The sequence below is a fragment of the Panthera leo genome, chromosome C1 (assembly GCF_018350215.1).
Source record: "Panthera leo isolate Ple1 chromosome C1, P.leo_Ple1_pat1.1, whole genome shotgun sequence".
Taxonomy (NCBI): Eukaryota; Metazoa; Chordata; class Mammalia; order Carnivora; family Felidae; genus Panthera; species Panthera leo.
This window is the reverse complement of record NC_056686.1, coordinates 186364032-186377109: the sequence shown is the minus strand read 5'-3', so window position 1 is coordinate 186377109 and position 13078 is coordinate 186364032. Positions and strand designations below refer to the sequence as shown.

General features: G+C 35.8%; 1 protein-coding gene across 5 annotated transcripts in view; it reads right to left on the bottom strand.

Annotated features, from left to right (window-relative positions):
* Positions 1–1306: 1306 nt before the first annotated feature.
* Positions 1307–13078, bottom strand: part of STRADB (STE20 related adaptor beta) — a 35415-nt gene continuing 23643 nt past the window's right edge. For 4 of the 5 annotated variants that reach the window (XM_042949710.1, XM_042949711.1, XM_042949708.1 and 1 more), the window contains 9 exons: positions 12952–13051; positions 8980–9101; positions 6544–6652; positions 5392–5515; positions 4037–4208; positions 3636–3764; positions 3245–3489; positions 2586–2628; positions 1307–2110 (listed from right to left, as the gene is read on the bottom strand). In XM_042949710.1, the coding sequence (XP_042805644.1) occupies positions 1976–2110; positions 2586–2628; positions 3245–3489; positions 3636–3764; positions 4037–4208; positions 5392–5515; positions 6544–6652; positions 8980–9101; positions 12952–13051 (1179 nt within the window). In that variant the 3' untranslated portion in view covers positions 1307–1975. The remainder of the gene's footprint in view (positions 2111–2585; positions 2629–3244; positions 3490–3635; positions 3765–4036; positions 4209–5391; positions 5516–6543; positions 6653–8979; positions 9102–12951; positions 13052–13078) is intronic. The other variant, XM_042949712.1, reaches the window with a different exon arrangement.

Genomic DNA, 13078 nt, shown 5'->3' with positions numbered 1-13078 from the left:
TAAGTTTGTGGTAATTTGTTATATCAGAGATAGAAAATTAATACAGCAAGGAGTCTATGGTGCAAAATTTAAGGCAAGTGATCTCAGGGTGATGCTATCAATATCTATTATGATGACTAATTTTATCTGTCAATTTGACTGGGCCACAGGGTGCCCATTTATTTGGTCAAACACTACTCTGGGTATTTCTGTGAGGGAGTTTTTTTGATGAAATTGGCATCTAAATCTGTAGACTGAATAAAGAAGATTGCCCTCTTGATGTGGGTGGGCCTCATCAGTTGAAGACCTGAACAGAACAAAAAGGTTGACTAGGCTGACCCTACCCTGAATAAGAGATCATTCCTTCTGCCTAACTGCCTTCAAACAGGGCATCAGCTTTTTCCTGCCTGTGGACTCTGAAACATCAGCTCTTCCTGGGTCTTCAGCCAACCAGTCTTTGAACTGGAACTGCATCATTAATTTTTCTGGGTCTCTAGGTTGCCCATTCACCTTGCAGATCTTGGGACTTGTTAGTCTCCATGATAGTGTAACCAATTCCTTATAATAAATATCCTATTAGTTTTTGTTTCTTGGAGAACTCTGATACACTCACAGGAGATCTGAGAGGCACTGCTTCAGGGCTTCCAGATTCCATCTCTTGCACTAACATCAACTCTCCACCCAGATTCAGAACCTCCTCTATAGTTCCTGTGAGCCTCTCTTACCTAGAGGAAACAGGAGGAGGTTAGTGGAATAACCTATAGCCCCCACAACTACCGGTGATCTCAGGGCCTCAACTGGTACTCATCTCCTTTCCCTCCTCTACCTTGGCAGGTCTTCATGGCTTACTTGATGGAGTAACCTAAACATTCTTGAGGTGATCTGGCCAATAAACCTAAAAAGGTTTGTGTTTCAAATTGTCTATTCATTTTTACATTATTTGTCTCATTGTTTTAATTCTTTAGTCTTAAGACAATCATCTTAATCTTATTTAGCATTACAGTAAAAATTATTTTAAGAAAATCCATTAACTAAGGTAGGTCCCAATTTACCACAAGGAGTACCAAATACTCCTTGAGATACATCTCTTTTTTGCTAATAAGGTAAAACCATTAATTAAGATCTCTATGCCCTTAAATGTTGTATCCCCTACTGCAGCAAGAATAGTCCTATAAAGGGTCAGAACATCTTCTGCCTCATTGAATAAATACGAGGTCGTCTCCAATTCTTTACATTATGTAAATAATCTAGGGGCTTCCCTTGGCAACACAAATTAGAATCTGTGTTTTAGCTTTGTCAAATCACAAAGAAAAATAAAACCATAAACTCAATTTAATAAATCTTTATTGAGCTCCCACAGGGTGCATGAATTTAGGATCTATAACTTACATAAGTAGAAAAGTGTCACTTTAGCCTCTTAAAAATGAAAAAAAACAGCACAAATTACAACTTCTTTATCATTTAATGTGAGTGAGGCTCAGTTTGATATTTAACAGATAATATGGGAAGTATAAACATTTTCCCTTCTACCAAAAAAGGGTTTTGATGCCAGGATAAACTAGCCTGTTGGTCTAACAATAGCTGATCAAAAAGGCTAGAGAATCTGGAAGTAAAAAGTGTACTTGGAAGCACTGTCCTCTGAGGGCTCATTCCCCTGAGGGCAACAAAATGCTGAAAAAATTAAATGGCTCAAAACTTAAATTCAAAGATCAAGAAGAGGAATTAGTCACAGCTTGGGGAAAAAAATGAGAACAGAGGACACTAAATGTAACTAGATTCATAATTCTGAAGTTTTTCTGGAGTTGTAATAGAACTGTGAGTTAACCAAAAAGGATATAAACTCATGCTTCTTTGAACAGAGTGGTTTTAAACAATAGATTCTCCAGTGCAACAATGGTATTTTCAAGTATAATTCTAGTATTTGTACCTAGCAATACAGAAGAAAAGTAGCAGAGAGAAAGTGTCAAGTATCTAGGACATACAGGATGTGGCAGCCCTAGAATTCCCAGTTTGAGTCTTTTTCATCAGGAAAATCACATTCCGGCTCAGTCCAACGTGACACTGGAGACAGTGCTATTGATGGCTTAGGAGGCAACAGTGTAAGTATTGAGTCCTGGCTTTCTTCTTTCATCTGTTAAAGAAACTCAAAGCTATTGGTACATATGTCAGCAATAAATGATTTTTTAAAAAGTCATGTTAAGTGTTTAAAATATTTTTTAGGTATTTTCACTAATAATGCCTTTGATCATCTGAAAACAGGAAGAAGTAATAACCAAATAAACTGATCTTTATCAGAATTATTTTTCCCCTTCATCATTTCTAGCCAGTATAAAAAACTGTCTCTAAATTAATCAAAATATAAGCTGAGGGTATAGTAACATTTAATGACATTCTGGTTTTTATTCATTTTGTTTTGCAAAATGGAAATATTTTAGAAAGCCTATAATTGAACTACTACAAAAGTTTTCGTATTTTTAACTTTACTTTGGTAAGAAAGTCATTATTAAGAATCTTGGTTACCAAATTGTCCCCTTAAGCTAACAAGATTAAATGAATTTTTAATAGTAACTAAAAATATCTAGACAACAGAAGATATATCAGCTTACCTGTTTGAAGAACACATGGGACAATAAACTGCTTGCAGATGGTCTGATATTTTTTTTAATGTTATAAAAAAAAATAGAACGTCGTATTAGACTGTGTATTTTTAGGTGTAAAAAAGTATTAGAAATTAGATTCAGAGCTATAAAACTCAATACTAAAAAAAGAAAAAGAAATATCAGGAAGCCCAATTCTTAACTTTAACCTTGACTAATGGAAAGAAATGAGAGAGAACATTTATGGGGCACTTACTAGTTATAAGGAAGTGTGCTAGGCATTACGGGGCTAAAAAAGATAAGACACATCTTAAAGTACTAACATTAATGTATAGTTATGTAATAATTTACACTATTGTTACACAGAAACAACATTTTTGTACTGCTTGGAGCTTTCTAAAATGTATTAACATAAATACAGTAATTAATGTCCGGAAAGATGAACTGATTTTTACAAGGTGACTTAGGAAATGATACAGCTGAGATTGGAGCCCAAGTCTTCTGACTTCAGTATTATTCCCATTTGCTCATTGCCTCTATTTGTTTTTAGTTTTGATATTTTCTAGATTATAGTTTTTTGATCAAAAGATTGAGAAAAGAGACTTGAAAAGCTTCTATAAAAAATAAAACATGTAAGTTTGATGCTATTTAGAAGTGGCCAATATTACCTTTTCTCAGGATCTTGTTGCAAACAGAGCTGTACCAAGCTAAAGAAGGCAGGAGAGAAAGTTTTTGAGGATGGAGTTTGCAATCTGTCACTATTTACTGTTTGAGTTCCACTGGAGACAAGTACACTTTCTCCAATCCCAGAGTCTACACCTGATCGGGAATTCTTCATTCTGGATTCTGATTGAGGGAAGATACTGACATCCAATGGGCTGTAAGGAGGACCTTTCAGCTTCTGTAACAACATCTAAAAGAAAGAAAAGTTTCTTTCACCCTTTTCAGGGAAAATGTTAAAATAATAATAAAGATTCTAACAGACATTTTAAGAGAAATTATCTAGAATATAAGGGATCTTATGAAGAGAAATTAGTTTGGGATTTTAGTAGCATTTACCTGAGTCCTATGCATGTCCTGGAAAGGTACCTTCCCACTGGCCAATTCACATGCTGTAATCCCAACACTGTAAATATCTGACTTTACATTATATCCATGTAAATCCTGTAGAACAATTAATTTGAAGTCCTTTAGTGAAAATAAAATAAAAAGTTATATATCTGTGTTTCTTTGAGAAAGGATGTTGAACAATGAAAAAAACTCATTAGGTGAGAAATCAAGATATACCTAATATATGGTATATACATTTTAAAATCCCTAACAATAATTTTGACAAGAAAGAGGAAAAGTCTTGCAGTAGGCCATTCACCAAGACAAATCTAAGGGCACAATTGTCCTTTAGTCAAGCTCAGAAGACACTCAAGATGCACAGACAACCCAATGCAAAGGCCACACCTGACCTGTCTCAGTAGTTCTGGGCTCAGCCACGGCTGCACTGATGTGCTGAACTGTGGGAAATCATACACAGCCCTATGCCTCTGTCCATGCTTAACCAAACTATGCAGGTGGGACAGGCCAGAGAGGGTCACTAGGCCATCACCAGAAATGAGGATATGGCTGGCTTTAATACTCCTAGAACAAAAAGAAACAATCCTAAATACTAGGAAATTGGCCAATGAAGAATAAAAATCTGGTCAGAACAAATCCATGTATTCTCTTGGAAATTAAATACTCTTTATAAAACAGCACGCTTATATGTAAGTGTGCTTATACACACACATATACATATATACATACACACATATAAAATATTCAGGGAATTAGGAATCCTTTCAACTATTTAATATAGCATTAGGACAAGGGAAAATACAACTGACAGCTACATGTTTGGAAGTGATAATATTTTTTTTCAAACTTGGAATGGAATCACATTACTAATTTCACTATTTTAGGATACTGCTGTAAAATACCCAAGGAGAAGTCTAAAAAAATCAAGTAATATTTGAAGCATAGAGTTAGAATATAAAGTTAAATGCAGCATTATCCAATAAAAGGCAGCCTCCCCTGGTATTAACATCATTTATAAATATATGTCTTAACATAAAAATTTCTTTTTTCAAATAAATTATAAAAGAGCCTTGTTCAGTAAAATACTGAATTTGGAAACTAAGGGAGTCTGGTTAAGTGTAGTAAAACCTTGATTAATTAGAATACGGTCTGTTAGAACTCATAGTTAACCAGAATGTTCCTAAAAATGAATAGTAAGAAAACAAGCTTTAAAGAGACTGAAACGAACTTTAAAAATAATTTAAAAAGAAAAACGTCCCAGTATATCTTAAAACAGCATTGTTTTTAATGTTCAGTCAATTAGTTCTGCATCTATAGTTTAAAAACAAGAGAATTGATACTTAGTATGATAATCTTAAAGTGCTACAACATATTTAAGAAATTAACGAAAGGTTTAGTTCCAATTTGTACATAAATTTGTAAATATGACATAGAGCTATAAAGCAGATAAAGCAGCTCTTTATATGCTTAAGAAAAACAAAAGAGACAACAAGGATCCCATTACATAGAGTTTATACTCCACGAGGAAAGGCTCTCCACCAGAACACTAAGCACAGCATTTGGCAAAGAGGATGTGGTCTGAACATTTTTGGTGAGTGACCATAAAATGTAATAAGCATTTACTACTACTGGCCCCTTCCTCTCTCAATTTTCACTTATGAGTTTCCTATCTCTCCTAACACTCAACTGCTCCTTCCTAAAAGCTCCTTAAATGATTTCATTCTGTAAAATACAAATAAATAAATACCTGTGAATGCAGCCATTTTGGTGCAGATAGCTCAACCCTCTCACTGCTCCAAAGAGAATGTTTCTTATTAAAGTTTCACTCATTCCTTCAGGAAAGTAAGTCTTCAAGAGCTGACTTGCTGAACCTGAAAGAAACACCTGAAATCTTTAACTGAACATTGATTTTGCTTCTAGCTATGTTTTAAATGTTCTTTTCAACTATAAATACACACACACACACACACACACACACCTGTTTTAGAGTCTACCTACTTTCCTATGCAAAGGTAGTTTTCCTTCAAGAATCTTTAAAAAGACTTTTCTAATGATACTCTAGAGATTAGAAAAGAGAATTAGCAATTTTCAGTATTACTTAAAAAAATACTGTATTTATATATTTTTAGACCCAGAGGCAATTCATCAAAGTTATCCTAAAGATCAAAGCTCTAACTCTTAAATACAGAGAACTGAGGGTTGATGGGGGGGTGGAAGAGGGGAAAATGGGTGATGGGCATTGAGGACGGCACTTGTTGGGATGAGCACTAGGTGTTTTATGTGAGCGATGAATCACGGGAATCTACCCCCAAAAACAAGAGCACACTGTATACACTGTATGTTAGCCAACTTGACAATAAATTATATTTTAAAAAATAAAAAATAAAAATAAAAGCTCTAGAATCCATTTGTTTATTTGTGCAATATAATTATTGAACACTTCGTGCAAGGAACTGTATGAGCACCAAAATGAAAAATACATACATGATCCTGCCCTCAAGAAGCTGAAGTACAGTGAAAGGAGACAGGTACACACACAGATGTTTATACTATAATAAAGTAAGTTTACAATGAGAGAAATAGGGACAGAGATGGTGTGCACAGGTGAAAAAACATTCTGCTTAAAGACTTATAGTGGCTCTCCATTGACAGAAGGGCAGGGAACTGAAGGGAAGAGAGAGCTTGTTCAAAGGCACACACTTCTTGGAGAAGCAGTAGTAGTTTCATTGATCATCAGGTCAACATGAACCAGATATGGAATTTATCATGAAATCTAGAATTGGCCACCAGATTTATAAATTAAAAGTAGTAAATCATAAATCTAAGATCCCACTCATCCTTATAAGTATGGCTTCCACGCTAAACTCTGAGTTATTTTATGTAAGACAAGTTTTCTTACCATAGGCCATAAATGGAGAAATAACCCAAAGCCAGCTGCCAACAGTGAAAACAGTCCAATAGGTTGTAATATTGGGGTGCCGGAAAAAGTGGGACAAAATCACTGCTTTCTAGGATAAACACACAAGAGACAAGACATTTAAAACAACTTGTTTTTGCCTTGTGATGAAAATAACAGTAGAGGTGGCAGCTAACACTCAGCAGAATTTATTGATACCAAGCATTGTTCTTGGTGCTGCCATTTCTTTAAATCTCACCAACAAGACATTAAGTATGTCATATGATCATTCCTATTTTACAAGAGAGAAATAGGAAATAAGAAACATAGAAATAAGTTAGAAAACTTGTCCGAGAGCATATAATCAACAAAAGAAATAGAAGTGAGTTGTGATCTCAGTCTGACTTCTGAGGTCATACTCTCAACATCTATACTATGTTCTTAAAACAGAAACATTTAAAAATACATAAAACTGTGAAGATAATCACTTCTAACACTAAATCTCAGAGAGAACCACTGTTAACATTTCAGCATAATTTCTTTCAATCTTTTTTTCTGTGCAATACACATGTGCACATGTAAATACTTTAAAAATAAGGACAATATTAAAAAATGCTTTCCCTCTTTATATCAAAAATGATTAGTGACACAGCATAGATGGAGCTTAAGTGTATTATTTTAAGTGAAATAAGTCAGTGAAAGACAAATACCATATGATTTCACTCATATGTAGAATTAAAGAAACAAAGCACATTAACATAGGGGAAGGGGTAAGAAAAAGAGGGAGACAAACTCTCAACTATAGAGACTCTTAACTATAGAGAACTGAGGGTTGATGGAGGGGAGGGGTGGGCTAAATGGGCAATGGGCATTAAGGAGGACACTTGTGATGAGCACTGGCTGTTATATATAAGTGATGAACCACTAAATTCTACACCTGAAACCAATATGACACCATATGTTAACTAGAATTTATGTTCTTTAATGCTTATTTATTTTTGAGAGAAAGAGCACGAGCAGGGGAGAGGAAGAGAGAGAGGGAGACACAGAATCTGAAGCAGGCTCCAGGCTCCAAGGTGTCAGCACAGAGCCCAGAACGGGGCTCAAACCCACAAACCGTGAGATCATGACCTGAGCTGAAGTCAGATGCTTAACCGACTGAGCTGCCCAGGCGCCCTAGTTAACTAACTAGAATTTAAATAAAAACTTGAAATTAGTGCCACTCTGGAAAACAGTATGGCAGTTCCTCAAAAAACTAAAAATAGAACTACCCTACGACCCAGCAATTGCACTACTATTTATCCAAAGGATACAAAAATGCTGATTTGAAGGGGCACATGCACCTCAATGCTTATAGCAGAGCTTTCAACAATAGCCAAATTATGGAAAGAGCCCAAATGTCTGACTGATGAATAAAGAAGATGTGGTGTGTGTGTGTATATATATATACATTTATATGTATATATACACAACATACATACATAAATACACACACACACACACACACACACACTTGCTCTTTCAAAAATTCTAATTTCAATAAATATGCAGAGGTGCCTGGGTACACACACACACACACAATGGAATACTACTTGGCAGTCAAAAAGAATGAAATCTTGTCATTTGCAACAATGTGGATGGAACTGGAGAGAATTATGATAAGTGAAAGAAATCAGTCAGAAAAAGACAAATATATGATTTCATTCATATGTGGAATTTAAGAAACACAACAAATGAACATAGGGGAAGGGAAGGACAAATAAGATAAAAACAGAGAGGGAGGCAAACCATAAGAGACTCTTAAATATAGAGAACTGAGGGTTGCTGAAGGGGAGGTAGGTGGAAATGGGCCAAATGGGTGATGAGCTTTAAGGAGGGCACTTATTGGGATGAGCACTGGATGTTATATGTAAGTGATGAATCACTGGGTTCTACTCCTGAAACCAGTACTACACTGTATGTTAACTAACTTGAATTCAAATAAATTTGAAAAAATTTTTTTAATTTGAAATTGAAAAAAAATTAGTGACAATGAAAATGGTATTATAATATTCCTAAAATGCAATTCTGTTAAAATTTATTCATTCAGAAGTTAATTTTACTTAGCTGGATGAAAAGGAAACTGTATGCTTTTGTTTTTTCTATTTCCTCATTTGACTATTTGTGATTGGACTAAGATTATTGTAAATCTCCAGACCAACATTTTGAATATGATATTCATTTGAAGGAATTTACAGTAATTACCAAAGTTTGAATATATTTGTTTTTCTGTGGATCTGGATTCCAAGTATTCCTTCCAATTCTGTACTTGCATATTCATTAGAAGAAAGAAATCTAACTTCCTCTAACAGAAAGAAATATTAATTTGGTAAAAAAAATTCTTACAGATGTAATCTCCTCAAATAGACATTAAATAAATCATTTTTTTAATTTTGTTACCTGTAAAGCTTTCAGGCGTTCATCAGTGCAGTTTTCCAGATTTGTAATTTTTATAGTCACCAGTGTTCCTGTAGGAGTATGCCGGGCAAGATGAATAGAAGTCAAGTTGTCAAATCCTCTTCCTACATTCAGATGTAAAACTCATGTTAGTAACCAAAGAAGAAAAAAACTGACAATTTGGACAACATCAAAATTTAAAACTGCTCTTCAAGAAAATACTGTTAAGAAAACGAAAAGATAAGCCACTGGCTGAAAGTATTAACTATGCTTACATCCAGTATATATAAAAAATTCTTACAACTCTATACCAACAGAATTCTTACAATTCTATACAAACTTATACTAAATTTTAAAATATGCATAAGATTTGGGGTGTCTGGGTGGCTCGGTTAAGTGTCAGACTCTTGATTTCAGCTCAGGTTATGATCTCACGGTCTTTTTAAAAAAATTTTTTTTTAATGTTTATTTATTTTTGAGAGAGATGGAGACAGAATGCGAGTGGGTTAGGGGCAGAGAGAGAGGGAGACATAGAATCCAAAGCAGACTCCAGGCTCCGAGCTGTCAGCACAGAGCCCAACGCAGGGTTCAAACTCACGAGCTGCAAGATCGTGACCTGAGCCGAAGTTGGATGCTCAACCGACTGAGCCACCCAGGCACCCTACGATCTCACAGTCTTGAGACTGAGCCTTATGTCGGGCTCTGCACTGAGTGTGGAGCCTGCTTAAGATTCTCTTCACCTGCCCCTTCTCTGTGCTCACTCGCTTGCTCTTTCAAAAATTGTATTTTAATTTCAACAAATATGCAGAGGTGCCTGGGTGGCTCAGTTGGTTAAGCATCTGACTCTTGATTTCAGCTCAGGTCACAATCTCATGGTTTGTGGGTTCGAGCCCCGTGTTGGCCTCCGTGCTCACAGTGTGGAGTGGAGTCTACTTGGGATTCTCTCTCTCTCTCTCTCTCTCTCTCTCTCTCTGTCCCCTCCCCCTCGTGAGCACACACTCTCTCAAAATAAACTTAAAAAAAATCTTAAAGAAATAAAAATATTCAGATGATTAAATAGGCAATCCACAAAAAAAGATATAGGAATGTCCAATAAACACATGAAAAGATGCTCAAGATAGAGAAATGCAAATAAAAAACCACAATGATACACCATTACATATCTGTTATAATGGCTAAAATTGTGACCTGATAAACAAATTATGACAAATTCAAACAACAGGATACAATCAGCAATTCCTACACCACTGATGTCATTTCTGTCACATAAATGGTATCATAAAGAGTACAGTCTTTTGTGTCTAGCTTCTTTTACTTAGCATAATGCTTTTGAGTTTGTTCCATGTTGTTTTAATAGCTTCTTTCATTGCTGAGTAATAATCCATTACTATGGACAAGTCACTATTTATCCACTCATAAGTTGATAAATATTTGGGTTGTTTTCAGTTTTTGGTGACTATTAAGCTGCGAAAACATTCTTTAAGTAGACATATGCTTTCATTTCTCTTTGGCAGATCCTCGCAAGTGGGATTGCTGGGTCATGTGTATTTAACCTTATAAGAAGTTGCAAAACTGGTTTTAAAAGTGGATGAACCATTTTTAATCCCACAAACAATCTATAAGAGCTATAGCTGCTTGACATACTCAACAGCATTTGGTATCATCAGTTTTTAAAATATAAAACACCTGGAGTGGCACCTATCAATAGGCATCTAATAAATGTTAGTTCCTCTCTCTTTCCACAGTCACCAAATTCTGCCACTTATCTTTGAAATGAAGTTAACCACAAATTCATCCCTTTCACTCCAGTGTCAGCATGACTGCCTTAGTTCAAGTCCTGTCCTCCTTTGCTGGTCAAATGTGGTGACTTCCTTATCATGTTCTACATTCTCAACTAAGACATGCTCCCAAATTACTGGGGGATCTACTTCAAAAGTCTATACCTAGGTCCAATTCACCAGAAATTTTGATTCGTTAGGTCTGTGATGGGATATAGGCATTGCAATTTTTAAAGACTCAGGTGATATGGATGATACTTCCAGTTGTAAATCACTATCTACATCTTCCAGACTGCTGCCTGGAATTGCTGCCAGTTTTCCCTCTAGAACTCAGCATTTTATCACTAGAAGAGTACTACCGTGCAGCACCTGAGACCTTAGACCCTCCAGTCAGAAAGGTTTGCTTTAAAATCACTAGTTGTAGGATTGCTACTTGAATTCTCAGAGCCTCAGTATCTTCATCAGCCAAATAGGAGTGGTAAAGGCTGACATGAAAAACTACACATGAAATGTTCAGCTCAGTGCCTGTTAGATGGTATTATTACCATTGTCACTGTTCCACAATGTATCTCAAGCACAGAGGGAATAAATTCCAAACTTGTGGCTTAAATGCTTTGAGCAATGAAGTGGGTAAGTTGTGAGGGATGAGAGTCTGAACTTGTAAATACACCATATGAGGTCTTTCACAGGTGTTCCAAACCTCCCTTTCTAGATTTGTCTCCGACCACTGCCTACTCTTGTAGGCAACAAGTGGGGGGTTGTTTAGGTTCCCCTCTAACCATTCTTCCTCAGTCATCTACTGAAGTAATTCTGTTTTTACCTTTTTTGAATTGACATCATCTGAATGTCCATTCTAATTTGGGGGCATTTTCCACTAGTGCTATTTTAGGAAAGGTCAGATCCTTATTTGCTCTTGGCTTCCTTGACCCTGCCATGTGAACATCAATGACCTATGCTTAGCTACCTGAAGGATGGAGTTAGTGACAAACAGAAGCAGAGGCAGTCAGAACTTCCTGCAGTGGGTTCCACTGTCTGGGATATAAGTACTCTAACAGGTAATACACTAACTAGGCTGTTCCTAGGCCATGGCCCTGGCTCTGGTTCTAGTTATGCAGCTTCGCTTAGCTTCTTCCAAGTCTATCTCTCTAGCCAATAATTCTGTCAGTTAGCAATATTGTTCAAAAAATTCCTCTCTTAAGTTAGTCAGGATTGTTTTCTGTTGTTTGTAACAAAAACCCTGACTAGAACATTCAGCAAACTTTTCCTCATTTTTCAGAATCCAGCTCATTTTTGCGATCTTTCTTGACTTTCACAGTAGTCAAGATGGATGGTCAGATGTTTCATCTTTTCTGTTCCTGTAATACTTAACACATCTCTACTTCAGTACTCTCTAGTACATAAACAAGGCTATCTTATGTGTTCAACTTCCCAGAAAGAATATGGATTCCTCAAGTGTTTTACATGGTTTTATATCCCTAGCATCTAACAGAGTATCTGTTTGCAATGTTTAATAGATGTTTCTGAATATTCACCGCAAAAATTTCACATGTATATGGCTATAAACAATAATTCATCTTGTTCCAAACTTAACTGAGAAAGGTGTTTACTATAAATGGGGTTTTAGGTAAGTTTTTGTTTTGTCTTGTTTTGTTTTTGAAAGATAGTGCATGCAGGTGTGACTAGAGTAGGGGTATCAGCAGAGGGGGAGAGAGAGAATCTTAAGCAGACTCCATGCCCAGTGTGGAGCCCAACCTGGGGCTCAATCTCATGAACTGTGAGATCATGACCTGAGCTGAAATCTGAGCCACTAAGGTGACCCTAGGTAAGTTTTTAAGTCAAAAGAAACTTGGTTAAAAGACTGTCACTAAAAAGATTTACATGATTTTTCATACCGAGTATAAATTATAGACATAAAATCAGAAGATTCCTACAATAAAGACACAAATAATATTTAGATTACTTAGTGTCTTCCTTCTCTAAAAATACTTGAGTGAAAAAGTAAAAATTCTAGAAAGTAATCTTGAAAATTGGGGCTGCTATTTTAGGGAAGACATAAAATTAATAGATCCATCTGACTGACACAATTAACATGTAGCCTTATTAACATAGGTGACAACAGAAAAAGACCCACTCACAAAATAATCTTTGTGTCATCAATTTCATTTCTAACAATGAAGGATCAATTCAGGATAATTACCAATTTCCACTTGGAGTTCATAGTGAGAAACATTGGTGGAACAGATCACATCCTTGGCTCTAGTGGATGAAGGCAACTGGGAAAAGGGTAGCTCATCAACCTGCATTGTTTTAAAAAGAGGAAAACA